Source organism: Mustelus asterias, chromosome 13, assembly GCF_964213995.1.
Source record: "Mustelus asterias chromosome 13, sMusAst1.hap1.1, whole genome shotgun sequence".
Taxonomy (NCBI): domain Eukaryota; kingdom Metazoa; phylum Chordata; class Chondrichthyes; order Carcharhiniformes; family Triakidae; genus Mustelus; species Mustelus asterias.
Window position 1 is genome coordinate 80,690,259 of NC_135813.1, and position 27,641 is coordinate 80,717,899.

At 43.5% G+C, this 27,641-nt stretch overlaps 2 protein-coding genes across 6 annotated transcripts; one reads left to right on the forward strand and one right to left on the reverse strand.

The window, feature by feature from the left end:
* On the reverse strand, positions 1-15,254 carry gtf2h3 (general transcription factor IIH, polypeptide 3). Its single transcript, XM_078227103.1, has 13 exons — positions 15,225-15,254; positions 13,253-13,332; positions 11,250-11,356; positions 10,964-11,130; positions 10,794-10,856; positions 8,092-8,121; positions 6,835-6,863; positions 6,332-6,406; positions 4,460-4,513; positions 3,996-4,064; positions 2,942-3,077; positions 2,818-2,854; positions 1-2,729 (listed from the first exon to the last, which is right to left on the reverse strand). The coding sequence occupies exons 1-13, from the start codon at positions 15,232-15,234 to the stop codon at positions 2,642-2,644; spliced, it is 945 nt and encodes a 314-aa protein (XP_078083229.1). The 5' UTR covers positions 15,235-15,254; the 3' UTR covers positions 1-2,641.
* On the forward strand, positions 15,102-27,329 carry eif2b1 (eukaryotic translation initiation factor 2B, subunit 1 alpha). 5 transcript variants are annotated; one of them, XM_078227100.1, is made up of 9 exons: positions 15,102-15,424; positions 17,089-17,190; positions 17,575-17,711; positions 22,782-22,898; positions 23,775-23,887; positions 24,499-24,567; positions 24,726-24,801; positions 26,738-26,863; positions 27,168-27,329. In XM_078227100.1, exons 1-9 carry the CDS (start codon positions 15,412-15,414, stop codon positions 27,321-27,323), a joined length of 909 nt encoding a protein of 302 aa, XP_078083226.1. In that variant the 5' UTR covers positions 15,102-15,411; the 3' UTR covers positions 27,324-27,329. The 5 variants fall into 5 exon arrangements, with proteins under 5 accessions (XP_078083226.1, XP_078083227.1, XP_078083225.1 ...); XM_078227101.1 differs by having other exon boundaries at positions 15,102-15,277; XM_078227099.1 differs by having other exon boundaries at positions 15,400-16,481.
* Positions 27,330-27,641: the final 312 nt, after the last annotated feature.

Consider the following 27,641-nt stretch of genomic DNA (forward strand, 5'->3'; position numbering starts at 1 on the left):
AATGTTTAAACAAATAAAGTATATTTAGCTGTATTGTATGATATTTTCCACTAAAATTAGTGCATGAGCTAAAACAGAGTCTCTGTAGCAACAGCTATTTCTACTGGACAAAGACTGACCTAAAATCTGGACTAATCCAACAGAATTCACCAGGAGAGACATGAAACTAAAGTCAGTGGGTGAACTTTATGATTGTTTAATAACTAAATGGATAGCTTAGCTGTAATGGAAGTTTAGAACCATCTCTTTCTGCCCTCCCCCCATTCAATTCCTGATCTTTATTCTCTGTAGGTCTACCTACACCACATGGACTGCAACAGGTTCAAGAAGGCAACTCACCCCCACTTCCCATTCTCACTAAATGCTGGCCTAGTCAACAACACTCACATCCCATAAATAAATAAAACCAAAGGAGCCCAGTGAAGAGCAGACATTCCCAACTCAGTCCAGAAGGATTTATGAAAATTAACAATTAATCTCCTTCCTGTCTGCGTGGGTTTCCTCCGGGTGCTCCGGTTTCCTCCCACAGTCCAAAAATGTCCATGTTAGATTGATGGCCATGCTAAGTTGACCCTTAGTGTCAGGGAGATTAGTGGGGTAGATACATGGGGTTACGCGGATAGGGCCTGGGTGGGATTAATGTTGGTGCAGGCTCGATGCCCTCCTTCTGTACTGTATGGATTCTACAATTCTATTTTTTCCTCCCTCTTCCTGTGACAGACAATATTCCCTGGGCCAGATATGAAGACATACAGGGAGTGTTTTAATTTATTCTTTTATGGGATGTGGGCTTCACACGTTGGCCAGACCAGCATTTGTTGCCCATCGCTAACTGCCCTTGAACTGAGTGGTCAACCATTTCAGAGTCAGATAATTGTTTAGATTTTTAATGTCATCAAGAGGGTATGAGGAGAAAGTAGGAAGGTGGCATCGAGATCGAGGATCAGTCATGACCATATTGAATAGTGGAGCAGGTTCGAAGGACCAAATGGCCCTACTCCTACTCCTAGTCTCTTTGTTTCAGAGGGCAGTTAAAAATCAACCACATTGTTATGCATCTGGAGTCACTGTAGGCCAGACCAGGTGAGGATGGCAGATTTCCTTCCTTAAAGTGAAGCACAGAGGAATCTAGGTGTTCTAGTGCATGAATCACAAAAAGCGAACAGGCAGGCAGGTCCCACAAGGAGTAAGGCAGCAAAGGGCATTTTGGCCTTTATCGCAAAGGGGTTGGAGTTTAAAAACAGGGAAGTTTTGTTGCAATTGAGGCCTCACCTGGAATATAGTGCAGTTTTGGTCCCCTTACCTAAAAAAAGAGTAACATTGGAGGCAGTCCAAGGAAGATTCACCAGGCTAATTCCCGGGATGAGAGGGCTGTCCTATCAAGAGAGACTAAATAGTCTGGGTCTGTATTCCTTGGAGTTAGAAGAGTGAGGGGTGAACTTATTCAAACATATAAGATCCTGAGGGGGTTTGACAGGGTAGATGGTGAGATGTTTTCACTAGTGGCAGAGTCTCGAACAAGGGGACACAGCTACAAGATAAAGAGCCAGTCATTTAAAACTGAGGTGCGTAGAAATTTCTTCTCACAGAGGGTGGTGAATCTCTGGAATTCTCTGCCCAAAGGGTAGTGGAGGCTGGATCATTGGAAGTATTTAAAGTGGGGGTGGATAAATATTTGATAGATTGAGGAATAGAGGGCTGTGGGGAAATGGCACAGAAAAGGAGTTGAGGCCGGCATAGATCAGCCATGATCGAATTGAATGGCGGGGCAGGCTTGAAGGGCCGAGTGGCCACTCCTGCTTCTGTTTCTTGTGTAGAGGAGAGTGAATTATATGAGTGTGTACAACAATCAATGATACTTTTTGTGGTCAACATTACTGAGACTAGCCTTCAATTCCGGATTCATCAATTGAATTTAGATTCCACCTTTTTATAGAATCCCTTCAGTGCAGGAGGAGGCCATTTGGCCCATCGAATCTGCACCAACTTTCCACAGAGCATCTGGACCCAGTTTACTTTGTCTCTTAAGATCCCAACACCAGGGAACGGGAATTTGCCAAAACAAAACAAATGAAACCAGGTTTAATTTCCCAGAGCTCACTCTGCTGATTTCAGCCGGACTGGGGATGGACCCCAGTCACTGAAAATCTTTCTGATGCACAACTTCAGCAAGCTGCTGGGAATGGGATTCCTGCTCCCTTTCAGCCATGTAGGACAAGGGAAAAATCTAAAACCAATTTATGGAAAAGAAACCGGGAGCAGAAGTAATTCTGAACTGAATCACGAGTTGGGATCAGGGGATTTCTAAATTCTGGGAACATCTTTTCCGGCACACTATCAGCACGGTGTGCTTATTCTCTAATAAAGATTAGGATTTACAAAGTGACTCAACAAATTGGTCAAAGAAACTTGCAAAAAGAAATATTTCCAGATCTGTGAATATGTTAACCACACAATATAAAGAGTTTAACACTTTGTCACAGTCAGGGCTCCTCATGCCGTTATATCGGCTGCAGATGTAATAAGTGGGAATGTTCTGGATTAGGATTATTGCATTGATTCCAGTGTAACACCTGAGGCAGGGAAAAGTCAGAGATTCCAATTGAAAAAGGGCTGACGGAATGATTCTTGTTCACCAGTGTCAGCTCGTCAAGTAGTTCACTGTCGGGAGTTTGGGCTTCTTCTTCTTGGTTTTCAGGACAGGCGGCAGAGCAATTCTGAAAGCAGTCCTGGATTTGAAACAAGAAATTCACCATCATCAAATCATATCAAGTCACAATGAACAAACGTTCAAAAAGCATTGAGCGTTGTACTCACTCGCAGGTGGTGCAGATGGGACTAAAGTTGCAAAATACTAATAATTGAAAAGAAAAATTAATTAAAAAAACAAATCACTAGCCTTTCAATTTTTAAAAACACAATTCACTGTACTGAAACTTACTCGATAGGCAGACTGAACACACGTAACCAATTTCAATCAGATTGCGATGACAGAAGCAAGCAGCTCGATAGTCCACATGAACTGGAGGGGGTAGGACTAGCTGGGATCTCTGCTCAGGGTCGGGTAAAAACACCCACTAGAAGGAAAAACATACAAACAGAAAATTAAATTTTATAAACCCACAAGAACTTATAATATAGCCTCTTGAGAGCTGAGAAAAATGAAGCTTTGGCAGATTTTTTTTGAGTAAACTATCAGGGGCTATGGAGCAACAGCAGGTAAATCTCTCAAGCATGAACATTTATTCCAAAAGAGAAAATGCTGGAAAATCTCAGCAGGTCTGGCAGCATCTGTAAGGAGAGAAAAGAGTTGACGTTTCGAGTTCAGATGACCCTTTGTCAAAGCAGCATTTTCTCTTTTGGAATAAATGTTCATGCTTGAGAGAAACCTTAACCAGCACGTCTTTTGGACTGTGGAAGGAAACCGGAGCACCTGGAGGAAACCCAAGCAGACACGGAGAACGTGCAAACTCCACACAGACAGTGACCCAAGCTGGGAATCGAACCGCGGTCCCTGGCACTTGTGAGACAGCAGTGCTAACCACTGTGCCACCACGCCACTTGAATCAACTGGCTCAAACATAACACTCAGACTCTGAACCATCTGAGTATCTCCCGAGCCCTGATGGCTCTGAGTAAATGCAGTCTGGATTTGGAGCATATTTTGCCAGTTTATTGAATTGAAATTCACAACTGGGAATGGCGAGATTCAAACTCCTAATCTCCGAGTTACTAATCCAGAAAGACAGTCTGACAGCTGTTAAATGGAACAGCTCCTCAAGGAGGAGTTGTGGCAAAGGATGCTGAAGTGTGGAATCACAAACACTTCCTGAGGAATAACAATAGATTCTTGCAATTCACATATTTTATTTCCAATGTTGGGAGCCTTGAACATCCAAAAGCTCCCACCTGTCCAATCCACTCACCTATCCATCAAGCAACTGCCAAAAAAATCAGTAAGAAACAAATTCCGTTCTTAAGTAATTACAACTTACCAGCAAATATTGAGAGAGTGACAGCATCTGTGGTATTTTTAAATATAACCCTCCGGTTATATCAGAAGCCTGGAGACAAAAACAACACAATAATGTTTACTGAAAGGTTTAAAAACCTGTGATAGTTCATGGAGGCCTGCCTCCTTATTTGCCCCATGCTTGATGTGGGCTAGTGCCCCCCAAGCCATTTGCCTCTGACTAATGGAGAGAAATGCCTATGGTGCTTTGTGGTTGCTGGATAATTACCCAAACAGGCGAGAGCTGCGCAGTGAGAACACAGGCTCTGTTTGAGAATCCAGCATTACATGGCAAACGAAAGAGCACCAGAACTGCTCTGCTGTAGAATTATTGGATTATGTTCATGTTGAGAGAAATGTGGAAAGGCATTTTTCCAAGATCTACATAATTGAAATGACTTAGTGTTTTGGCTGTGTTTTAGTCTAGAGATGTACATAATTACTTACTTGCTGTAGCAAGCCAGATTCAGAATCCAAAACACAAGCGTCAATCAGAATATTCTGAAAAAGAGAAAGTAACCGTATTGCAACATTATAGGGATATACACTAACCTAAACCTCCACTCCCTTCGTCGCTAGCACACAGTGGCAGCAATGTGTACAGTTTGCTGAACGCAGCAACTCACCAAGGCTCATTTGACAGTAACTTCCCCGCCCAAGCCACACACCATCCTGACTTGCAATTATCTCATCATTTCTGCACTGTCACTGGAGCAAAATCCTGGAACACCCTCCCTAACAGCACTGTGTCTGTACCTACACCACATGGACTGCAGTGGTTCAAGAAGGCGGCACAGTGGCATAGTGGTTAGCACTGCTGCCTCACAGCGCCAGGGACCCGGGTTCGATTCCCGGCTAGGGTCACTGTCTGTGCGGAGTCTGCACGTTCTCCCTGTGTCTGCGTGGGTTTCCTCCGGGTGCTCTGGTTTCCTCCCACAGTCCAAAGATGTGCAGGATAGGTGGATTGGCAATGCTAAAATTGCCTCTTAGTGTCAGGGGGACTAGGTAGGTAAATACATGTGGATAGGGCCTGGGTGGAATTGTGGTTGGTGCGACTCAATGGGCTGAATGGCCTCCTTCTGCACTGGAGAATTCTATGATTCTAAGACAGCTCACCATCACCTTAAGGGGAAATTAAGGATGGGCAATAATAACCTAAAAGAGAAAGTGACTTCAGCATGAATCTGTAGCTAAGATTAATTGGAATGACTTCCAAACTTGCCTTTAGATAAAGAGGTACCAAATTTACACCAACACAGGTCAGTTATATAAATAAAGGAGAACAGCATGATGTAAATTCTATTCATAGACCTGTGTGCATCACACATTATCGGGACCCAGATGCCCACACCTAATACAGGAAGTTATTCATTGTTTACAGGGGCTTTCTGATTTCTGGAATATAATCAACGAGGTTTCTGCAACTAAAAAAGGAATTCAAACTTAACTTTAAAATAGCATAATCACAGCTTGTGTTTCCAACTCTGTCAATTGCTATGAAACTGAGCACTCAAGCTCTGGGAAAAGACAATTAGGGATGGACGATAAACAGTTGCGTTTCCAGCAATGCGCAAATCCCATGAATTCCTTGGGGGTCGGATGTGCAAATACGCCAAAGACTGTGGTCCTGGTCCACGCAGATCAGTAACTTCCTCAAGTTGGATTACCTGAGCAGAGGGAGTTTATATTTGAGCTTCACCACTAACAACTTTCTTTTGCCTCCCTACCCGCAAAAGGAGTAAGAAAAATATCACCAAAAATGTTTGATTAATTTTTGCAAGTAACAAGAACAAAACCGATTTATTTTGTCGGTGTCTGCCGTGGTTCATTGGACAACAATCTGATCTCAGAGTCAGAATGTTGTCAGTTTGAGCCCCATTCCAGACAACTGAGTACATGATCCAGGCTGACACTGCAGTGATGGGGCTAATGGAGAGACAGGATTTTGGTCGAGACATCAAACCAAAGGCCCTGTCTGCCCTCTCAGATCCCTCAGCACTATTCGAGGAAAAGCAAGGATGTTCTCTCCTGACCAATATACATGTCCCTTAACCAACTTGGCTAAAACAGATAATCAGGTCATTATCACGTGCTGTCAGTAACAGCTTGTTGTCTGCCAATTGCCACATTTCCTACATTAGAACTGTGACTACATTTCGTTGGTCACAAAACACTTCAGAAAGTCCTGAGGACGTTGAAAGGTGCTATAGAAATGGAAATTATTACTCTCCAGCTTTAAAAAAGTGTCAGCTTTCTTTCTCTGAACAACCCAATATTCAGAGTATTAAATATGAATACATAAAGATGCAGATAACGTACCTGTTTCTGTGCTGCAAAGATAACATTCATAAAATTCATGTACTGAGCAGCAGAATCCTCAGCAGCTTTAATAACCTATAGGGGGGGAAAAACAAATGGTTATAAACTGAACTGATACCATAGGATCATATCAATCCCTACAATGCAGGAGGCCATTTGGCCCATCAAGCCTGCACTGGTAACAATCCCAAACAAGCTCTAACCCCATTATTTATCCTGTTAATCCCCCTGACACTAAGGGCAAATTATCATGGGAGATCAACCTAGCATGCAAATCATTGGAGTGAGAGGGGAAACCGGAGCACCCGGAGGAAACCTCTAGGGATGGTTGCTCGTAGACGTGCTGGGGCAATCACACATCGATCTCTTCCACAGCTCAAATCTGAGGACGATGAATTATTAAACGTTCGCCCTCTCACTCCCTGACAGCAGCAGCACTTACTCCATCCCTTACAAAAAAATTACGTGACAAACTTTAAGCAAAGTAGCTACAGAACACTTACCAATATTCGGGATTTCAGCTCATGTCCGACTGTATTGTATGAAAATAAAGAGAAACTTATTTGTAACAAGTCGCAAGCTCCAATTTACAAAACAAACTCAAGCCGGTTTCCTGAGTCTGAATCTTGTCAACCCCATCATTACACCTTACACTTCTCACTTAGAACGCTAAAACTAACCTATAATCCTTGCTAAAACTTGCATGTGAAATGACATCAAATCAAGAGGAAGCCACTCAGCTCCTTGTGTCAGTTCTGCCATTCGATTGGACCCAGGCTGATATGCATCATAACTCCAGTTACTTGCCTTGATTCCGTAATCATTTATATCCTTACCCAACAATAATCAATAGATTTCAGTTTTGAAATTTTCAATAAACCCCCCCAGGCTCATTTTGGGGGAAGAGAATGCCAAATCTTAATTACCCATTGTGTGAAGATGTGCTTCTCGTTATTTTTCCTTACTCTTTCATGGAACGTGGGCGACGCTGGCAAGGCTAGCGTTTGTTGCCCATCCCTAATTGCCCAAGAACTGAGTGGCAGTTAATAGTCAACCACATTGCCGTGGATCTGGAGTCACAAGTAGGCCAAACCAGGTAAGATGGCAGATTTCCCTAAAGGACATTAGTGAATCAGATGGGTTTTTCCGATAATCAACAATGGTTTCATGGTCATCATTAGACTTATAATTCAAAATTTTTATTGAATTCAAATTTCACCAACTGCCACTGTCATCACCACTGAATGATCTAAGCTCTAATTCTAAGATTGTGCTCCCTTGTTCTGGACTCCTCCAAGTGACCTAGTTTATCGAACCCTTTCAAATACAGCGGAGCCCTGATTTTACACGCCCCGATTTAGCGCGAAATCGGATATTACGCGATCGCGCGACGGACCCGTTTTTAAAAACGGTTTCCAGTTTAGTGAATTAGCGCGACCCCGATAACATTCACGATCACATTTTATGGACCCCAGTATTATGAACAGTTTGCAGGTCCCAAATTATGGTAATTTCCATTTTTTGGTCATGAGCCTGAAGACCAGTCATTAAAATCCAGGTACAGGTACCATCAATTGTCCTAACAATTTCTGGTAGGATTCTATAATTCCATTAGATGAAAGAGTGAAGTGTTTTAGACTGATATCATAAAGTAGACAAGATTTGTTAATTCAATGAAAAGTTAATTATCTAAATCTGCACTCTAGTTTTGTTGGTGATGATTAGCAAAGAGTAATACTTAGATCAGTAAACACAGATACCTTCTAACTCTTTATTCACCTTGTGAATATCTTATTTCGAAAGTGTTAAGAAAAAATATCAACAGTTTCAGGACAGTGAAGAAGAGGTCAGAAATATTCTGTGTGATATTAGCGAATTAAAAAGCTATCGTTTAATAAATTAACCTAGAAAACCGATTCACTTTCAGCCCAGACTTCACTGGAAATAAACACCAAGCATGGTTAGTTTTAGAGGGAATTCTTTGAGGGCTCAGAGAAGAATGACTTCCGTCAATACAAGTACCGAGTGGCTGGGTGTAACCCACTCCAGGGACAGAGGCAGGTGGGGACTTTGACTGGGGCTGTACACCTGTCACCCTGTGATGCAAATGTCCTAAAGTGAGCTCAGGCAGAGCTGAAACACATCCTGGAGCAGAAGAGCAAAAGCTTGCCTAATCTTGATTTTCAACACAAATACAGACTGTGAAAGCGGAGCCTCACGATCCTAATGATCTTTTGGGTTTTAAACAGACCAAGCATTCATAGCGATATTGTTTTTTGATTGTTCGATATAGGCTCCTCCTATCATTGTGAAGCAGCACTGCAAGTGCCCCGGGCTGCCTAGCGATCCAGCTGGCCAGCAATCGGGAAAACGACAGTTCGGGGCCACTGCGCATGCACAGAGGCCCGGAACTGTCAGACTCTGGCGTGAATAGGCCCTGAGCTTTTAATGAGATTCATCATTGTGATCACTGCATGATTTACATCAGTTTTCCTGCAAATTCAGCATGCAGAACTTTTTTGGGAGAATCACCCCCATGGACTTTAGTAAAGCATTTGACAGGGTCCCACATGGCAGACTGGTACAAAAACTAAAATCACATGGGATTCAGAGTGGGCTGGCTGGATGGAAACAGAACGGGTTTGGTTATCGAAGACAGAGAGTAGCGGTGGAAGGGTGTTTTTCAGAATGGAGATCTGTAGATAGTGGTGTTCCACAGGGATCAGTGCTGGGACCTCTGTTGTTTGTAGTGTATATATAAATGATCTGGAGGAAAATGTGGGTGGTCTGATTAGTAAGTTTGTGGATGACAGGAAGATTGGTGGAGTTGCCGATAGTGCTGGGGATTGATAGAGGATACAACAGGATATAGATATATTGGAGACTTGGGCATAGAAATGGCAGATGGAGTTTAATCTGGACAAATGCGAGGTGATGCATTTTGGAGGAACAAATTTAGGTGTGAATTATACTGTAAATGACAGAACCTTTAGGAACATTAACATACAGAGGGATCTGGACGTGCAGATCCACAGTTCCCTAAAAGTAGCAACACACGTGGCCAAGGTGATTAAGAAGGCATATGGCATGCTTGCCTTCATCAGCTGGGGTATTGAGTGCAAGAGTTGGGAAATCATGTTGCAGCTATATAAAACCTTGGTTAGGCTGCATTTGGAGTATTGTGTACACTTCTGGTCACCCCACTACCAGAAGGACATGGAAGCTTTGGAGAGAGTGCAAAGAAGGTTCACCAGAATGTTTCCTGGTCTCGAGGGTGTTGGCTCTGAGGGGAGGTTGAATAAACTAAGATTGTTTTCACTGGAAAGACGGAGGCTGAGGGGAGACCTGATAGAGGTCTACAAAATTATGAGAGGCACAGACAGGGTGGATAGTCAGAGGCATTTTCCAAGGATGGAAGTGTTAATTACAAGGGGGCACAGGTTCAAAGTGAGAGGGGGAAAATTTAAGGGAGATGTGCAGGTGAAGTTTTTCAAGCAGAGAGTGGTGGGTGCCTGGAACGCGCTGCTAGAGAATGTGGTGGAAGCAGGTACATTAGCAGCATTTAAGAGGCATCTGGATGGGTAGATGAATAGGGAGGGAACAGAGGGATATGGACCCAGGAAGGGCAGAAATTTCTTTTTTTTGGTTTGGTTAGGGCATCATGATCGGCACAGGCTTGCAGGGTCAAAGGACCTGTTCCTGTGCTGTACTTTGTTTTGTTCTTTGTACTTTCACGAATAGGGAATGTGATCTGGGTTCAGACTGTCGTGAGTCAGGTGAGTTTTACCCTTTTGAGATTAAGACATTTGGTTTTTGTGCTTGGCTGAGGAGCCAATAGTGCCAAGTTACCATCTGCGGGATTATTACTGAACGCCCTTAAGTAAGAATCCTGCTCTAAAAGCACCATCATAATGCTCATTCGGGGAACCAGTGCAGACACAATGAGTTGAACGGTCTTCTCCTGCATCTTAAAAATTCAGTGATTCTGTTAACAGGTTTCAACTTTATACCTAAAATACATACACAATAAAAAAGACCACTTACGTTTTTCTATTAATGTTTTGCCAATTAACAATGGCCTAACTCTTTAAGATAAAGTGGAAATGTATATAATAGAGGAATATCATCAAATATTCAACAGGGCAAGATTCCAGCTGTTCAGAATTTTCACAATGGTTTGTACTGAAAAGAATTCAGTCTACAATCTTGCTGTAAATAGCAATCAACAACTAATTTCCCACAAGCAATACCAATGACACCCTATAAATTATAAGTGACTAACTAGTGAAAACCTGTAAATTACAGGCAGCTTACAAAAGAAAACTGCTAAATTTTAGACAGGCAACTAATAAAAATATGTAAATTATGAGTGGGTACAAGTAGAAACTTTGCAAAGTTGGCCACACTATAATGAACACAAGAAACCTCAAAGCTTTCGAAGTCATTCCTGGTGCAAGGATACAACAAAGTGCTTTTGCCAATGATCCAGCCAGCAAGGTTTCTGTTAGTTGGGCTCCGACTTCAGCTGTAACACAGAAAAGGAAAATGTCACACACAACATCCATGTCCCAAAACCTGGGCAGAAGGAGGGCTCAAACATTTTACAAGTTATCACACAGTGAAGACATTTACTCTTTGCCATTAGGTCTTTGATCTCCTCCGTGATGATGTCATTTCCTATGGCCAGGAGTTCATATTTACCATCCTTACTACCGGAAGAAGTAGATTCAGCAGAATTAATGTCACCATTTTCTGCAAAGCTTCCCGATTTCCAGTGTTTGCCCGGATACAGGAAGCGGCTGCAGGAACAAAAAGAATAAAACATTGTAGCATATTAGCACTGTGGTCCTGGGGAAGCTGGTCGGGAGTATACAAACATGGTTCTCTGATGTAACAAAGATCTTGCACTGATCCTTACCTTTCCTGGCTGTGACTTGCTATAATCGCCAGTCTGTTATTGCGACTCATGACTAAGTGAGAGTTTCCCATCACCATCACTGCATCCATGCATTTTGATAAGGTGAACTGTAAAATATGTGAAACCCTACTGTATGAACTGTGTAAACACATCACTTAAAGACAGAATAAGTTCAAAGAATGCTGAAAAGACACATCGCCCTTCAGTTAATGTTTTGGGTGTGCAATCTCCTGATTTAGGGTTGGATTTAGCTCCGCAATGTGTTACCAAACCCACAACAATTGAATTAAAATTCCAGCTCCCCTTATCCCATGAAAATGTGCACAAGTTCTGACACAAGGTATAAAACCAAATAACACAGCGGCGACTGGAAGTTTTTTCTGGGAAACATTAATAGCAGCAGCTCCTGCTGTGATGTGTGAAACCTTGTTTCATACACAACCTTGATATTCCCCAGCGGAAGACTGTGTCACCAGAGTAAGAGTGGGGGTAGGATGCACGAGGCTCGTATTCCTTGAATATAGAGGATCAAAAGGTGTTCTAATTAAGGGGCTTAAGATGATTAAAAGATTTGATACGGTAGATAGAGGAAAATTATTTGCTCTGGAGAGGTGAGGGCAAGAGTACAGAAGGGGCAAAATGTTAAATCGCAGTTCAGGAGTAAGATCAGAACAAAGAATAGTACAACACAGGAACAGGCCCTTCAACCCTCCAAACCTGTGCCGATCATGATGCCTGCTTAAACTAAAATCATCTGCAGTTACGGAGTTTGTATCCTTCCATTCCCATCTTATTCACGTATTTGTCTAGATGCCCCTTAAATGCCGCTATCGTACCCACTCCCACCACCTCCCCGGGCATTGCGTTGCAGACATTCACCAGCCTCTGTGTGAAAAACTTGCCTCGCACATCTCCTCTAAACTTTTCCCACGCACCTTAAACCTATGTCCCCTAGTAATTGACTTTTCTACCTTAGGAAAGAGCATCTGACTATCCACTCTGTCCATGCCACTCATAATCTTGTAAACCTCTATCAGGTCACTCCCTGAACCTCCGTCGTTCCATTGAGAACAAACCGAGTTTATCCAATCTCTCCTCATAGCTACCCTCCAGACCAGGCAACATCCTGGTAAATCTTTTCTGTACCTGCTCCAAAGCCTCCACATCCTTCTGGTAGTGTGACCACCAGAATTGTACACAATATTGCAAATGAGGCCTAAGGTTCTGTACAGCTGCAACATGATGTGCGAATTTTTATACTCAATTTACAGACCGATGAAGGTAAGCATGCCGTATGCTTTCTTGACTACCTTATCCACCTGCGTTGCCACTTTTAGCGATCAGTGGACATGTACGATCAGATCTTTCTGCCTGTCAATACTGTATAATTCCTACATGCATTGGACCTTCCAAAATGCATTTTCTCACAACTCCATCTGCACTTCTTCACACAAAGGGTAAACTCTCTCCTCAGAAAGAGCTGTGGTCAACTGAAAGTTTCAAAACTTATTTTGATTGATTTTTCTTAGATGAGGGGAGTGACAGAGGCTTGTGGGGCAAAATGGCTGACCCCTTTTCCTATGTTCAATCACAAGAGACATCACACAATACGCCTTTCAGATGAGATTACTAGCCAGCCATCAGAAGCAGGAAATCCCGTCAAATTTTGTAGGATTATCACCCGCTGAGATTAAATAATTTCATAGCAACCTCGAGTTAGGCAGTATCTATGGAGCTAAAACACATCTCAAAGCAGTTCCAGAGAGTCACGAGAGAAAACACAGACACCTAATTAAAAAAGTAACCTTCAGTAAAATGCCCAGACGTTTGGTCAAAAAAATGTATCTTAAGGAGGCAAATTTAAATATGGCACAAAATGGGGAAGATCGGGATGTTAGTGCTTAGAAATGGAATCCATTTTATCTCAATCCCCAATGTCCACATTAAACCCTCCCAGATCAGGTATAGCAAAGTCAGATGTAGAATAGAGCTGCTCTCCTTACCTGGGATTCCTTCAGGATCTGCTGGCCCCACCAAATAGGATTGACATCTACTACAATGACAAGCAGGCTAATGTCCTCATCTGAGTGGGAAAAAGAAAAGCGGAAAACATGGGCATTAATCTGTTCCTGCTGTGGATTATTTCAAGTCCTATGAAGGCATTAGCAGTTCTTCAGATATAGGTGCTTCATTGATGTTAGTGAGATACCAGCGTTATTGGAAGTGAATACCAATGCACGATGAGCAAAAGGGTGTTATCACTGCAGGATTCCCAGCCTCTGACCTGGTGTTGTGGCCATAATATTTACATGGCTCTTCAAGTTCAGTTTGCCCTCTTTTTAGATCAAACCAAATAGACAAACTCAGATTAAGTCAGGACAAAGTAAAAGGGGCAGCTCCCCAAAAGGAGGGGGAACAGCCCGAACAGAAATCAAAGTACAAAGGAAACTTAAAAACATCAAATTAAAATGTGATCGTCAGGGTCAATAACGCACCCCAACCCCTGCGGTGCCCAACGGGCGCGGAAGACGTCAACCGCGCCCGTGGACACCGCATGCTCCCTCTCCAGGGACACCTGGCCGCGAACGTAGCCGCGGTAGAGAGGAAGACAGTCAGGATGGACGGCCCCCTCGATCACCCGCTGCCTAGACCGGTAAATGGCGCGTTTCGCCAGGCCCAGGAGCAGGTTCACAAGGAGGTTGCCATCCCGAACCTCCCCTCTCTGCACCGGGTGTCCGTAGATAAGGAGTGTGGGACTGAAGTGCAAACAAAACATCAATAAAAGGTTCTTTAGGAAAACAAAAAGGGAGTGCAGCCTAAGACACAAAACATAGACATGGTCCACGGACTCCACAAGGCCACAGAAAGGGCAGTCTTCGGAGCCCGTGAACCAGTGAATCCTACGGTTGTGCGGCACTGCTGCATGCATCACCCTCCACCCCAGGTCCCCGATGTAATTGGGGTAGGGGGGATTCAGTAATGCTAATGTCATTGAATGTCAAGGGGCAATGGTTAGTTTCTCTCTTGATGAAGATGGTCATTGCCCGGCACTTGCGTGGCACGAATGTTACTCGCCCCTTGTCAGCCCAAGCCTGGATATTGTCCAGGTCTTGCTATCAGAGGGTCAGTACTGAGGGAGTGCTGCACTGTCAGAATGTCAGTACTAAGGGAGTACTGCACTGTCAGAGGTTCAGGATTGAGGCAGTGCCGCACTGTCAGAGGGTCAGTACTGATGGAGTGCCGCACTGTCAGAGGGTCAGTACTGAGGGAGTGCCGCACTGTCAGAGGGTCAGTACTGAGGGAGTGCCGCACTGTCAGAGGGTCAGTACTGAGGGAGTGCCACACTGTCAGAGGGTCAGTACTGAGGGAGTGCCGCACTGTCAGAGGGTCAGTACTGAGGGAGTGCCGCACTGTCAGAGGGTCAGTACTGAGAGAGTGCCGTACTGTCAGAGGGTCAGTACTGAGGGAGTGCCGCACTGTCAGAGGGTCAGTACTGAGAGAGTGCCGCACTGTCAGAGGGTCAGTACTGAGAGAGTGCCGCACTGTCAGAGGGTCAGTACTGAGGGAGTGCCGCACTGTCAGAGGGTCAGTACTGAGAGAGTGCCGTACTGTCAGAGGGTCAGTACTGAGGGAGTGCCGCACTGTCAGAGGGTCAGTACTGAGGGAGTGCCGCACTGTCAGAGGGTCAGTACTGAGGGAGTGCCGCACTGTCAGAGGGTCAGTACTGAGGGAGCGCCGCACTGTCAGAGGGTCAGTACTGAGGGAGCGCCGCACTGTCAGAGGGTCAGTACTGAGGGAGCGCCGCACTGTCAGAGGGTCAGTACTGAGGGAGCGCCGCACTGTCAGAGGGTCAGTGCTGAGGGAGTGCTGCACTGTCAGAGAGTCAGTACTGAGGGAGCGCCGCACTGTCAGAGGGTCAGTGTTGAGGGGATGAGGCGGTATTCTGGGTTTTGGATTCAGTCTCTGGTTACTCACCATCCGCCATTTTCCCGCCGCCTCGGGCGGGTGCAGCAGTGAAATGTGTCCGGGTGAATGTGAAGTCCGCCCTTCAACAACACCGCCCCCCGCCGGCTCCTCACCCAGAGCGGCGAGGCTGCACACGGAGGCCCGGGCCTCTCCGCCGGGCTCCGGTTGTCGGGGGAGGGTTTAGGGCGGCGGGACGATGGAGCTGGAAGGTAAAGTGTGAGAGAGAATGGCACCGAGACCAGGGGGGGATTGCAGCCCGAGGCCGGGGCCTGGAGCCCGGGGACCAGGCAGGTGGACCCGTGAGTCCGTCACTGAGACCCGGGGGCCCGGGTTCAGATCCCAGCCTGAAATTCAGTTCATCATCTATAATATAAACCAGTCTCAGCGACAATCAAAGTGTCCCTGATTGTTGTCCAATCCCATCTGGGTCACTAACATCCTTCAGGGGAGGAAATCTGCCGCAATGAGCCGGTCTGGCTGTGATTCCAGACCAGGCAATGAGGTTAATCCTTTGCTGCCCCTGGAAAGGGCCCAGCAAACCACACCTCCCGGGGCAGCTGGCAACGGGCAACAAGCACTGGCCTTGCCCGCTTCCGCAGGAAGAAGCAACAAAATAGAGATTTAAGGGGAAGCTGGAAAAGTGGATGACAGAGAAGGGTTACAATGACAGGTTCAGATGAGTAAAGATGGAAGGAGACTGGAGTGGAACATAAACACCAGCATGGGCTGAATGGCCTCTGCTGAAAACCTTGTGTACACCATGGGATGCGAGCATCCCTGGAAAGGCCAGCAATAACGCATTTATTGCCCTCTAGGAAGTGGTGCTGAGCTGCCGACTGGAACCCGCTGGAGTCTGTGTGGTGTAGGTACACCTACAGTGCTGTTAGGAAGAGCAAGATCAAGGATTTTGACCAGTGACAGTAAAGGAATGGCGATATAGCCAGGATGGTGTGGGGCTTGGAGGGGACTCCATGCATCTGCTGCCCTTCTAGGTGGTGGAAGTCATGTGTTTGGAAGGTGCTGTCGAAGGAACTTTGTTGAGTTGTTGCAGTGCATCTTGTAGAAGGTACATGCAGCTACCACCGTGCGTCAGTGATGAAGGAAGTGAATGGTGAATGGGGTGCCAATCCAACGGGCTGCTTTGTCCTGGAAGGTGTTGAGCATCTTGAGTGTTGTTGAAGTTGCACTTATCCAGGTAACCAGAGAGTATTCCACCTCATTCCTGACATATGCTTTGTAGATGGTGGACAGGTTTTGGGGTGTCAGGTGAGTTAATCACTGCAGAATTCTCAACTTCTGAACTGCTGTTGTAGCTGAAATTCGTCTGATCAAGATTGTAAATTCTGCTGCCCTTATCTTAACCCACACCAGTCACCGACTTACATTGGCTGTGTGGCAGCACTTAATTTTTAAGATCCTTGTCCTTGTTTTCAGGGACTCGTGCCTCTCTACCTCTGTAACTTTCCAAATTCTCTGCACTCCTCCATTTCTGGCTCTTACACATTCTTGATTTTAATCGTTCCACCAATGGCTGCCGTGCTTTCAGCAAGGTGGTCCCTAAACTCTGGAATTCCCCCCTAAACCTCTCTAACTCTTCATTTCTATTTCCTTCTTTAAGTTGCTCCCTAAATTGTACCTCCTTGACTAAACTTTTGGTCATCTGCCCTAATGTCTTCGTTTGTGGCTCACTATCAAATTTTGTTTTGATAACCCTCCTGTGAAACATTTTGGGACATTTTACTGTTGTGAATTTGCTATGTAAATACCAGTTGTTTGAAAATAAGTCCGATTACATGAAACAATGATACATGTGTCATTTAAAGCAATGTTGGTATATTCATTGTATTTTAAAACACTGACTGGCCTGTTACAGAACTTGTGGATTATTTTAAAACCCAAATGAAAGAGAATGAAGATGTTGCTTCAGCTGTTGCAGCCATTCGCACATTGTTGGAGTTTTTGAAGAGAGACAAAGGTAACTGAGAATAGAATTATTATTATAACTGGAACAGAATTTCAAAACAACTTTTGTACATGTTGAATCTGTACAACATCCCGAGCTAGAAAATGATAAGACAGATATAAAATCACTCTGAGATTTATGTGCAGAAAAAGATTTGCAGGAATATGTTCAGATTTTTTTAACTGAATTGAAATTCTCAAACTGGTGTACTTTGGATTATTAATAAAATAAAAAATGCTGGGAATAGTGTTTTGCTATTGTTCTCCAGTAATATGCTACTGGCTGACTCAATTCCTCAGAAATTTGGTATAAGTACATGTTGTCGATGCCTAAACATAACATTCTTTTCCGTTCTTCCTGAGTTTAAAAAGTCACTGGTTGTTTCTCTGAAATTAGGTGAAACTATTCAGGGTCTGAGGGAGAATCTGAAAGCAGCCATTAAAATTCTGACCAGTGTGGATTCTTCAGTGGCAGTGTCCTCGGGTGGTGAACTATTCCTCCGGTTTATCAGTCTCACATCCCTGGAACACCCGGTATGTACTGTGTGCAGATCCCTTGTTACACATTTTAAAATAGGCTCTGGAATTCACTCCCTAAATCTCTCTGTCATATCTGCTCCTATAAGGCACACCTTAAAACTGCCATTTTGATCATGGCTCTGTCCTAATGTCCCCTTTTGTGTCGCAGTGTCGAATTAAGATAATGATAATCTCTCATTTCCACCTTTAATGGGATCTCCCTTATTTTTAAACTACCCCACCTAGTTTTGGTCTCTCCCACAAGGGGAAACATTCTTTCAGCATCCATCCTGGCAAGTCCCCTCAGGATATTTTCAATAAGATCACCTTTCAATCTTCTAAACTCCAATGGATACAGGCCCAATCTATCAACTTTTCCTCATAAGATAACCCCTTCATCCCAGGAATCAGAGGAGTGAACCTTCTCTGAACTTTTTCTAATGCAATTGTTTTCCTTCTTAAGTAAGAAGACAGAACTGTACACAGTACTCTAGATGTGGTTTCATCAATGCCCTGTAGCAAAACATCCCTAATTAAATTCCATTCCCCTTGCAATAAACAAAAACATTTAATTTTTCTTCCTAATCACTTGCAGTACCTGCTTACTAACATTTTTTGATTCATGTACCAGGACACCCAGATCCCTCTGTTGCTCACAGTTCAGCAGTCTCTCTCTATTTTAAGATCATGCTGTTTTTCTATCCTTCCTGCCAAAGTGGAGAAAGTGTATTTTGTAAATGGAAATAAATTCTAGATGATTAAAGCAGGCATGCTCCAAACCATAGCCTGATCCTGGGCCACCCAGGCAATTTCCTCTTGTTGTCAATTTTTCTCACTTGCTTTCATGATCCTGGTGGTTAGAAAGAGAGCCATTTTCTTAATACCTTTCACTGAATTTTAAACCATTAGTCGAAAATCAGGGAAATATGAGAGCGATGAATTGGAACTCTGCTGGACTGTTTGTTACGTAAATAAGTAGCCCCAAAAGCTTGGACATTTCTCATTGTTAACTCAGTATTCCAACTTGTTCGGAAATCCATTGATCTGAGAGTCCACGTGTCCCCATGGGGATTTGAACATTTTTGTTACAGTGGTTCCTGCCTAGTAACAAGGGTGGGAGTGTGTTGATAGGTTACTCAATCGGTTCAAGAGTCAGTGAAGAACAGTTCAAGTGTCAGTCGGTTTTGCGTCAGGCAGAGTTGGAAGCAGGTAGTTGAGATGTTGTGGTGAGCCGTCTCCAGGCAATCAGCTTCAGGGTGCCAGACAGAGCCACAGGCAGAGGTTTCACTTCACTTAAATTAAAGAAAGAGCAGCAGTTAACAGGACTGTCTCCATACTGTACATCATGGTCTCCGTACTGTGGGCCATTGGGACAAATGGGCCTTTGGAAGAAATTCCAAGACAGGATCTTCAAAGGTGGAGATTGCAAACCCTCATGAGAAAGACAGTTTCAGTGACATTGGCTGAATAACGTCTATCTTGAGAAATTAAAGGACTCTGTCTTGGTTGCATCGGTCATTTACTCAGTAGTGTGGTGAGTCTGACCACAGTTCACCTGTTAATTCATATGTATTTCTATGTTAATTCTGAATGTTAGAGTATAAGGCGCATATATATTATAGGAGATTGTTTTACTTTTCTAACTTTATATAGTAAAGTTTATTGTGTTTGTTCAAAACAGGTTGAATCTTGTGGCTTTATTCCAAAGGCAGGTGTCTTTAATCTCCACCTCAAAATTTTACTGGTCCTGAATTAGACCTCCCCCCACATCCCAGGGTCTGGCCAAGGATCACAAAAAAACTACATTAGGTGGATTGCAGCATACGTTAGGAAATAGAGATAGCTAAGGTATTAAATAAGCTTAATTTTGTATTTCTGTCATTGTGTGCTCCCCTTACTTGAGGAAGGACGTAAATGCATTGGATGAAGGTCAGAGAAGGTTCACTAGATTGATCCCAGGGATGGGGGTCTTGAGATTTGGAGAGAGATTGATCAGTTTAATTCTACACTCGCTGGAGTTTAGAAGACTGAGAGGAGATCTAATTGAGGTATATAAGATGCCAAAGGGGGTTGACAGGGTAGACATAGGACAGGGTAGACATAGAGTCGATGTTTCCCCTTGTTGGACATTCTAGAACAACAGGCCGTAGTTTTAGGCTAAGGGGTGGCAGATTTAAAACAGAAATGATGTGGATGATACTAAGATTGGCGGAGTTGTGGACAGTGATGAAGACTGTCAGAGAATACAGCTGGACATAGTTAGGCTGGAAAATTGGGCTGAGAAATGGCAGATGGAATTTAATCCGGATAAATGCGAGGTGATGCATTTTGGTAGATCTAATTCAGGTAGGAGCTATAAAATAAATGGCAGAACCATCAGGAGCATCAACACACAGAGAGATCTGGGAGCACAGGTCCACAGATTCTTAAAAGTGGCAGCACAGGTGGAAAAGTTGGTGAAGAACGCATGTGACATGCTTGCCTTCATTGGCCGGGGCATCAAGTATAAAAGTTGGCGAATTATGTTACAGTTATATAAGACATTGTTTAGGCCACATTTGGAATACTGTGTTCAATTCTGGTCACCATACTACCAGTAGGATGTGGAGGCTTTGGAGAGAGTGCAGAAAAGGTTTACCAGGATGTTGCTTGATTTGGAGGGTATTAGCTATGAGGAGAGATTGAATAAACTGGGATTGTTCCCCTGGAAAGACGGAGAAGTTTATAAAATTATGAGGGGTATGGATAGGCTGAACAGTTGGAAGCTTTTTCCCAGGGCAGAAATGACAATTACAAGAGGGCACGATTCAAGACAGGGGAAAGGTTCAGTGGAGATGTGCGGGGGAAGTTTTTTACACAGAGGGTGGTGGTGGCCTGGAATGCACTGCCAAGTGAGGTGGTTGAGGCAGACACGTTAGTGACATTTAAGCCTTATCTGGATAGACACATGAACAGACAAAGAATAAAGGGATGCAGGCGGTTGGCCGAGATAGGACAACATGATGGCGCAGGCTTGAAGGGCCTGTTCCTGTGCTGTACTGTTCTTTGATAGGGAATTACTTCACTCAGAGGGCAGAGGACGCTGAAACATTAAACAAATTGAAGGAGGAGATAGATAGGTTTTTAATTAGTAGCGGGATGAAGGGTTATGGAGAGTGGACAGAAAGGTGGAGATGAGGCCAAGATGAGATCAGCCATGATCGTATTGAATGGCGGAACAGGCTCAAAGAGCTGAATTGCCCACTGCTGCTCCTAGTTCTCATGTTCTTAACTTCAGTTTAGCTTCATGTCTGCAAGTCAATAGGTTTAGTTTCACTTTAAACTTTGCCTGCATTTTAATGAAGGATTTACAATGTAAAAGCAATTACAGGGTTTTTTAAAAATCTAAGTTGTTGCTTAGTAACCAGAGATCCACACTGAAAAGCAAAAGCATTTGAGTTTCCATTTGGAACCAGGTAACCAAGAGACAAGAAGCATTCTACAGAAACTGCTAGAACAGGCAGGACAGTGCACAGAGATAAAAGCCAATCCCACGCTGAAGAACTGGAAGTTCCAGAAACTGGGAATGAAAAAGAGTAAAGTCCCAGGAAGGCTGTGAAGTCAAAGGAAGTTAAAGTAAGGGGCAGAAAGAAGTTCCCAGTTAAAGACAGGGCTGCAAGTTGCAGACCTGGAGACGTCACTAGCGAGGAGCCAGACATCCAAGGTGATCCTAAGGTTGGTAACATGTTTCATATAGCCTGTGAAGCAGTGGTGTTGTGATGACGTGGTTGGGTACCTGAGAGATTGTGTGGAAGCTGCAATGCACACGGTGTCCCGGGGCAGAGGTGAAGGCATCCGAGAGAAAGCATTGCTCGGGAGGAGATTCTTCAAGCGGGGAGATTGGAAACCCTCATGTGAAAGTCAGAGTTCTAGTGAGACCAGTTAGCTCACAGTATGACAAAAATCTGGGGGAATTTGATGAGAAATCCAAGAAGTTGTTTTGGGTGGCATCCGTTATTTGGTTTCGGAATATGGCGTGTCTGACCACTGTTTGCCTGTTGTTTTACATGAACTGTGTGCTTACTGAGAACATTAGAGTATAAATTACATTTTATAACTTGTGCTATTCTTACAAATCTGTAAAGGTCTAGCTGAGGTGAAGGAGTAATGTATTGTAGTTAATCTTTTCTTGTTTAGTAAATGGTTTGTTCTTTGGTTAAAAGTTCATTGGCAATCCTGCAACATTGTTCATCCACATTTCTATACAAAAGAAAGTTAGTATCTATCAAGCCAGGTTCCCTCTGGGATCTGATTTGTCGTGTGGTAACATCAGCTGGGGTCATAACACATAATAGATTTGCCCCTCCTGTGAGCGTTGGAGATTGTCACAACATTCTCAGCTATTCCAGTAACTTAAGAGAGAAATTCCAGTTCTTCATTTGTTAATTATTGCCGGGTTCTGAGCTTTGGTGGTTTAATGTTACTCATGTCAGATTGCTGGGTCTACAGATTTCCGATAGTGAGCAGTGTCTTATGGGCCTTCAGATACAAAGCCTTTAATGAAAAGTAACTGGCCGGGTGTTACAAATCTTCACCTCAACTGAGTTATGGTGACTAAATTGTTGCCAGTGTGAAGTGCAGTAACTTGGAACAAATTAATTAATTATGTTCTCGCTTAAGATAATCCAACCTGTGTAAAACATTGTGTCTCAAACACTTCCAATATAAATTCTGGCATTGACATTTATAATGAAAGCTGCCTATTTGTGTCATGCTGTAATTCCATTCCTCCTCCACTGGAGGTGCTGCAGAGCCACTTTAGCTACAGCGGATGTCATTACAATATGACAAGTCCACATTATAGACAGAAATGTGTGGTGGAAATGTAGGGGCAGGATGTATAACCTTAAAATGGGGCTGACTTCCATCTCATTCCTGGTCTGATTCATCCCCCAAGCCCCATTTCAGGTGAAGGTTAGACAGAATCTTGACTCCTCTGCGATGATACAGGAGAGCGATTAGTAGAGTGTTAAACCTTTTGAGGTTTCTAGCAATTTTTATTATGGGGCAAGTGGAGTTTGAACTGATGTAACTTTGTTATTGCAGGATTTTTCAAAATGCAAAAGGACAATGATAGACAGAGGAGAGCTTTACTTGGAGAAAATATCTGTTTCAAGGAATAAGATAGCAAACCTGTGCCATGCATTTATAAAAGATGGAGCTGTAAGTACTGAATCATCCCTACTCATATCTACTTGCAGAGAACCAGACCCATCGAATCCTTCCCAGCTCACTCAGTCTGATCTGAGCTATTTAAATAGTCACTACAGCTCAGGAGGCCATTTGACTCATTGAGTCCATGCTGGCTCTCTGTAGAGCAATCTAGTTCTCCTGCTCTTCCCTGAGAGACTGCAAATCTACTTTATTCAAGGGCCCATCCAATTTCTTTTTGAAAACATTGTCTCCGTTTCTACCGTCCACATAGGCAGCGAGTTCCTAGTCATCATCACTCACTGCATGACCATGTTCTTCCTCACATTCCCTCTCTCCTGTATCTCTGACCCTAAACCATAAATCTTTGTCCCCTAGACTTGTGCCATCAACAAGCTTTTCTTTGCATACTTTATCTAAACCTGTCTTAATAATCCTGTACACCTCCACCCTGAACAAGAATTTCATTAAATTATGGCTAACCTCTGCAATTTTCTCACCTTTTGACACCCTGGGTTGGAAAACATCAAGTCCTGCAGGTTTGTCTAATTTAAGTTCCATTATTTTCTCGAATATTTCTTTGTTTTGCTATGTTAAAATCAACAGGTTCCTCCCTTGACTTAGTTTAGTGTTCGCTGTCCATTGTATTATACCATCTTCCTCCGCCGTGAAAACTGAAACATAATACCGAGGTGGTGGGTAGAATGTCCAGGGTGTTTAGGAGATGTCCTCAGATACAAGTCCCTTCCTGAAGAAATCCTTTGCCTCCATTTGGTGCTTCACATGGTGGATAGGTTTAACTCAGGAACAAACATCCTGTTTGACAACTAGAGCCTACAATTTGGCACATTGTATTTAGAAAATGTATCTTTAATTTCCTTTTAACAGAAAATTTTAACCCATTCCTCTTCACGAGTTGTACTACGAGTGTTGGAGAGAGCAGCTGAAGCCAAGAAACGTTTCACTGTTTACATCACAGAATCACAACCTGATTCATCAGGGTAAGTATAGCATTGTGTGGAGTCTACCTTTTTTATAATAACTCGAGGCAACGCCTGAGTGATACATGTTCCAAAAATGCATTTTTCTGATGTATCATTCTACCTACATTATACAACTGACCCATCATCAGCTCTGCTCACAGTACCTGCACTGTTAGCTTTGTCTGAGGCCCGTACATAGAATCATCTTTCTAGACAGTGATACTAAATACTGTCACTGGGTGTGCTCAGAGCCCCTTGGGCCTGCCAGTGCCCTTTGAGTATTACCCTGCGTTGTGCTATAACCCAGTGCACTTGATTGTGATTCCTGTCCAATGTCATGGAGATCAACGAGCATGTTATTAGAAGCCCCCCACAGTGCATCTACTTCCTGTCCACTCATCATGACTTTTGCTCTCACGTTTATCATTTGGTTTTGCTACTTTAACTGTCGCAATTTAATTATAGGGCCTTGGCTACTATTGGCGTCTGTGGAGGGAGTTTATTAAATTATTGCCCGTCATTGTATGCTAAAAATTCATCACTTACTGGGCAATTTAGTTGTATATAAATAATATTTTAAAGTGTTGCCAGTTATATGGAGTGAATCAGCTTTCCTGTTTGCCTTCCAGCCTCAAAAGCGCAGAACAGCTGCGAAAGCTGAACATTCCCGTAACAGTGATACTGGATGCTTCCGTTGGGTATGTTGAGAAATATTGTCCCTGTTTATACCAGTTGTGGAAATATTATTTAGACATTTATTAACTGTAACCATTATAGTTAGTTTGACTATGCTGATTAAGTTATTAGATTAGTGACAATATGGGTCAGTCACAAATAGAATTTCCCCCTTTTGCAGGTATGTTATGGAGAAAGTGGATCTGCTCCTGGTTGGTGCTGAAGGGGTGGTGGAAAGTGGAGGAATCATTAACAAGGTAACAGTTTGTTCTTTTCCATTCACTTGGTTAGAGAAGGAATCAAATCATCCAACTAATCAGAGACAAAGAAATTAATCATCGGAACATGAGGTCGTTTAGTCCCTTGAGCTTGTACTGCTGTCGAATTAGATCACGGTTGTTCTGTATTTAACTCCATTTACCTGCCTTGGTTCCATAATCCTTAATATCCTCCCCAATTAAAATCTGATCTTCATTTTGAAATTTTCAATTGACCCTCACACCGCAGCCTCAGCAGCTTTTTGGGGGATCGAGTTCCGGGTTTCCACTTCCTTTGTTCTTCGTGCTTAACACCTTAGCTCTAATTTTAAGGTTATGCTCCTTCACATGGCTTTGCCAGATTTGGCTCAATGGTAGCACACTGGTCGCTGGTCAGAAAGTCATGGGTTTGAGCCCAGCTTCATTACTGTGAAAGGCTTTGGGATGTTTACTGAGCCAGGCGCTGTCTCCAATTGTGCAGTTTGTTGCATTACTGTTAATTCTGTTGTAGGGTCAAAGAGGTTTACAGCATGGAAACAGGCCCTTTGGTCCAATTTGTCCATGCCGCCCTGTTTTTTTTAAACCCCTAAGCTAGTCAAGGGAAGGCAATGGCCTAGTGGAATTAGCGCTAGACTATTAATCCAGAAACTCAGCTAATGTTCTGGGGAACCGGGTTCGAATCCCACCACGGCAGAGGGTGGAATTTGAATTCAATAAAAAATATATCTGGAATTAAGAATCTACTGATGACCATGAAACCATTGTCGATTGTCAGAAAAATCCATCTCGTTCACTAATGTCCTTTAGGGAAGGAAATCTGCCATCCTTATCTGGTCTGGCCTACGCGTGACTCCAATGTGGTTGACTCTCCGCTGCCCTTGGGCAACTAGGGATGGGCAATAAACACTGGCCAGCCATGTCCCACAAATGAATAAAAAGAGTCTTTGCCAAAAAAAATTCAAAATATCGAATCAAGAATTTTTGAAATCCTGCCAGTCACTGCTTTAAAAACGCAACAGATTGTGTATCCATGAAGTTAATTTCTCATGGATTTAATTCCTGCTTTGTGACGATTGTACAATATTCAGCAACATTTGCGACTGAAGCAGTCCATGTCCACATGTATCGAGACTGGATTATATCCAGGCTTAGACAGACAAGTGGCAAGTAACATGACCATCTCCAACAAGAGACATTCAGTGCCATCGCTGAATCCCCCACTATGAACATCTGGGGTTTCCATTGACCAGAAACTGAACTGGATTAGCCACACAAATATTGTGGCTACAGGAGCAGGTTAAGGGCTAGGAATACTGCAACGCGTAATTCACCTCCTGACTCTCAACAGCCTGTCCGCCATGTACAAGGCACAAGTCAGGAGTATGATGGAATACTCTCCACTTGCCTGGATGAGTGCAGCTCCAACACTCAAGCAGCTTGACGCTATTCAGGACAAAGCAGCCCACTTGATTGGCACCACATCCACAAACATTCACTCCCTTCACCACCGACGCCCAGTGGCAGCAGCGTTTACGATATTCAAGATGCACTGCAACAACACCAAGGTTCCTTAGGCAGCACCTTCCAAACCTACGACCACTACCATCTAGAAGCAGATGCCTGGGAACACCACCACCTGGAAGCTTCCCTCCAAGCCACTCACCATCCTGACTTGGAAATATATCAGCCATTCCTTCACTGTCGCTGGGTCAAAATCTTGGAACTCCCTCCCTAACAGCACTTGGGTGCACCTACACTTCAGGGACTGCAGTGGTTCAAGAAGGCAATCCACTACCACCTTCTGAAGGGCAATTAGGGATGGGCAATAAATGCTGGGATAGCCAGTGACTCCAACTTCCCCTGAGTGAATAAATCTTCGAAAATTCTCATTGTTACCATCTGAAAGAATGGTATTTATTTTTCTCTTCTCTTGCAGATTGGTACTTACCAAATGGCTGTGTGTGCAAAATCACACAATAAACCTTTCTATGTGGTGGCGGAGAGTTTCAAATTTGTTCGGCTTTATCCCCTCAATCAGCAAGATGTTCCCGATCGATTTAAGGTGAGAACTAAATTTGAAGTATTTACGTAAACTGAAGTTCTTTGAGTGGGTACAAATCTGGATGTGCCTCCAACACGGTTAATTACAGACCAATAAATCTTCCATTTCTGTGCATCTAGAATGTTGTTTGTGTTTATCTTCTGGATTTTGATGCAGAGACTGTGGCGTCTTTTAAAGGATAAATATTTGAATCAAATGAGAGCGCAGGGCAGTGGGATTTTCTTTAAAATTGTCACAAAAAAACGCTGAATGGCTTTCTTCTGTTACTGATAAAATATTAATTTCCTGTTTTTATTTCAAACAGTATAAAGCAGACATATTGAAGTCAGTGAAGAATCTTGCAGACGAGCATCCAACAGTGGACTATACACCCCCATCATTCATTACACTTCTGTTCACAGATCTCGGGGTTCTCACTCCATCTGCTGTTAGTGATGAATTAATTAAATTATATTTGTAATAATCAGTAATGTGGACTCTTTGGAAAATGCACAATACTTAACTACAAAAACCATCTAACACTGAGGCAAGGCGGCAGGTAAAACTAGCTGAACAAATCACTCTGCTCCATATATCAATGCTTTTTATTCTTTCATTGGATGTGGTGTTGTTGGCAAAGGCAGCGTTCATTGGCCATGAACTGTCTTTCTGGACCCTTTGAGAGGGCAGTTAAGAGTCAATCATATTATTGTAAGTCTGGAGTTACCAGACCAAGTATGGACGGCAGATTTTCTTCCCTACAGGACATTAGTGAATCAAATGGATTATACCAAAAATT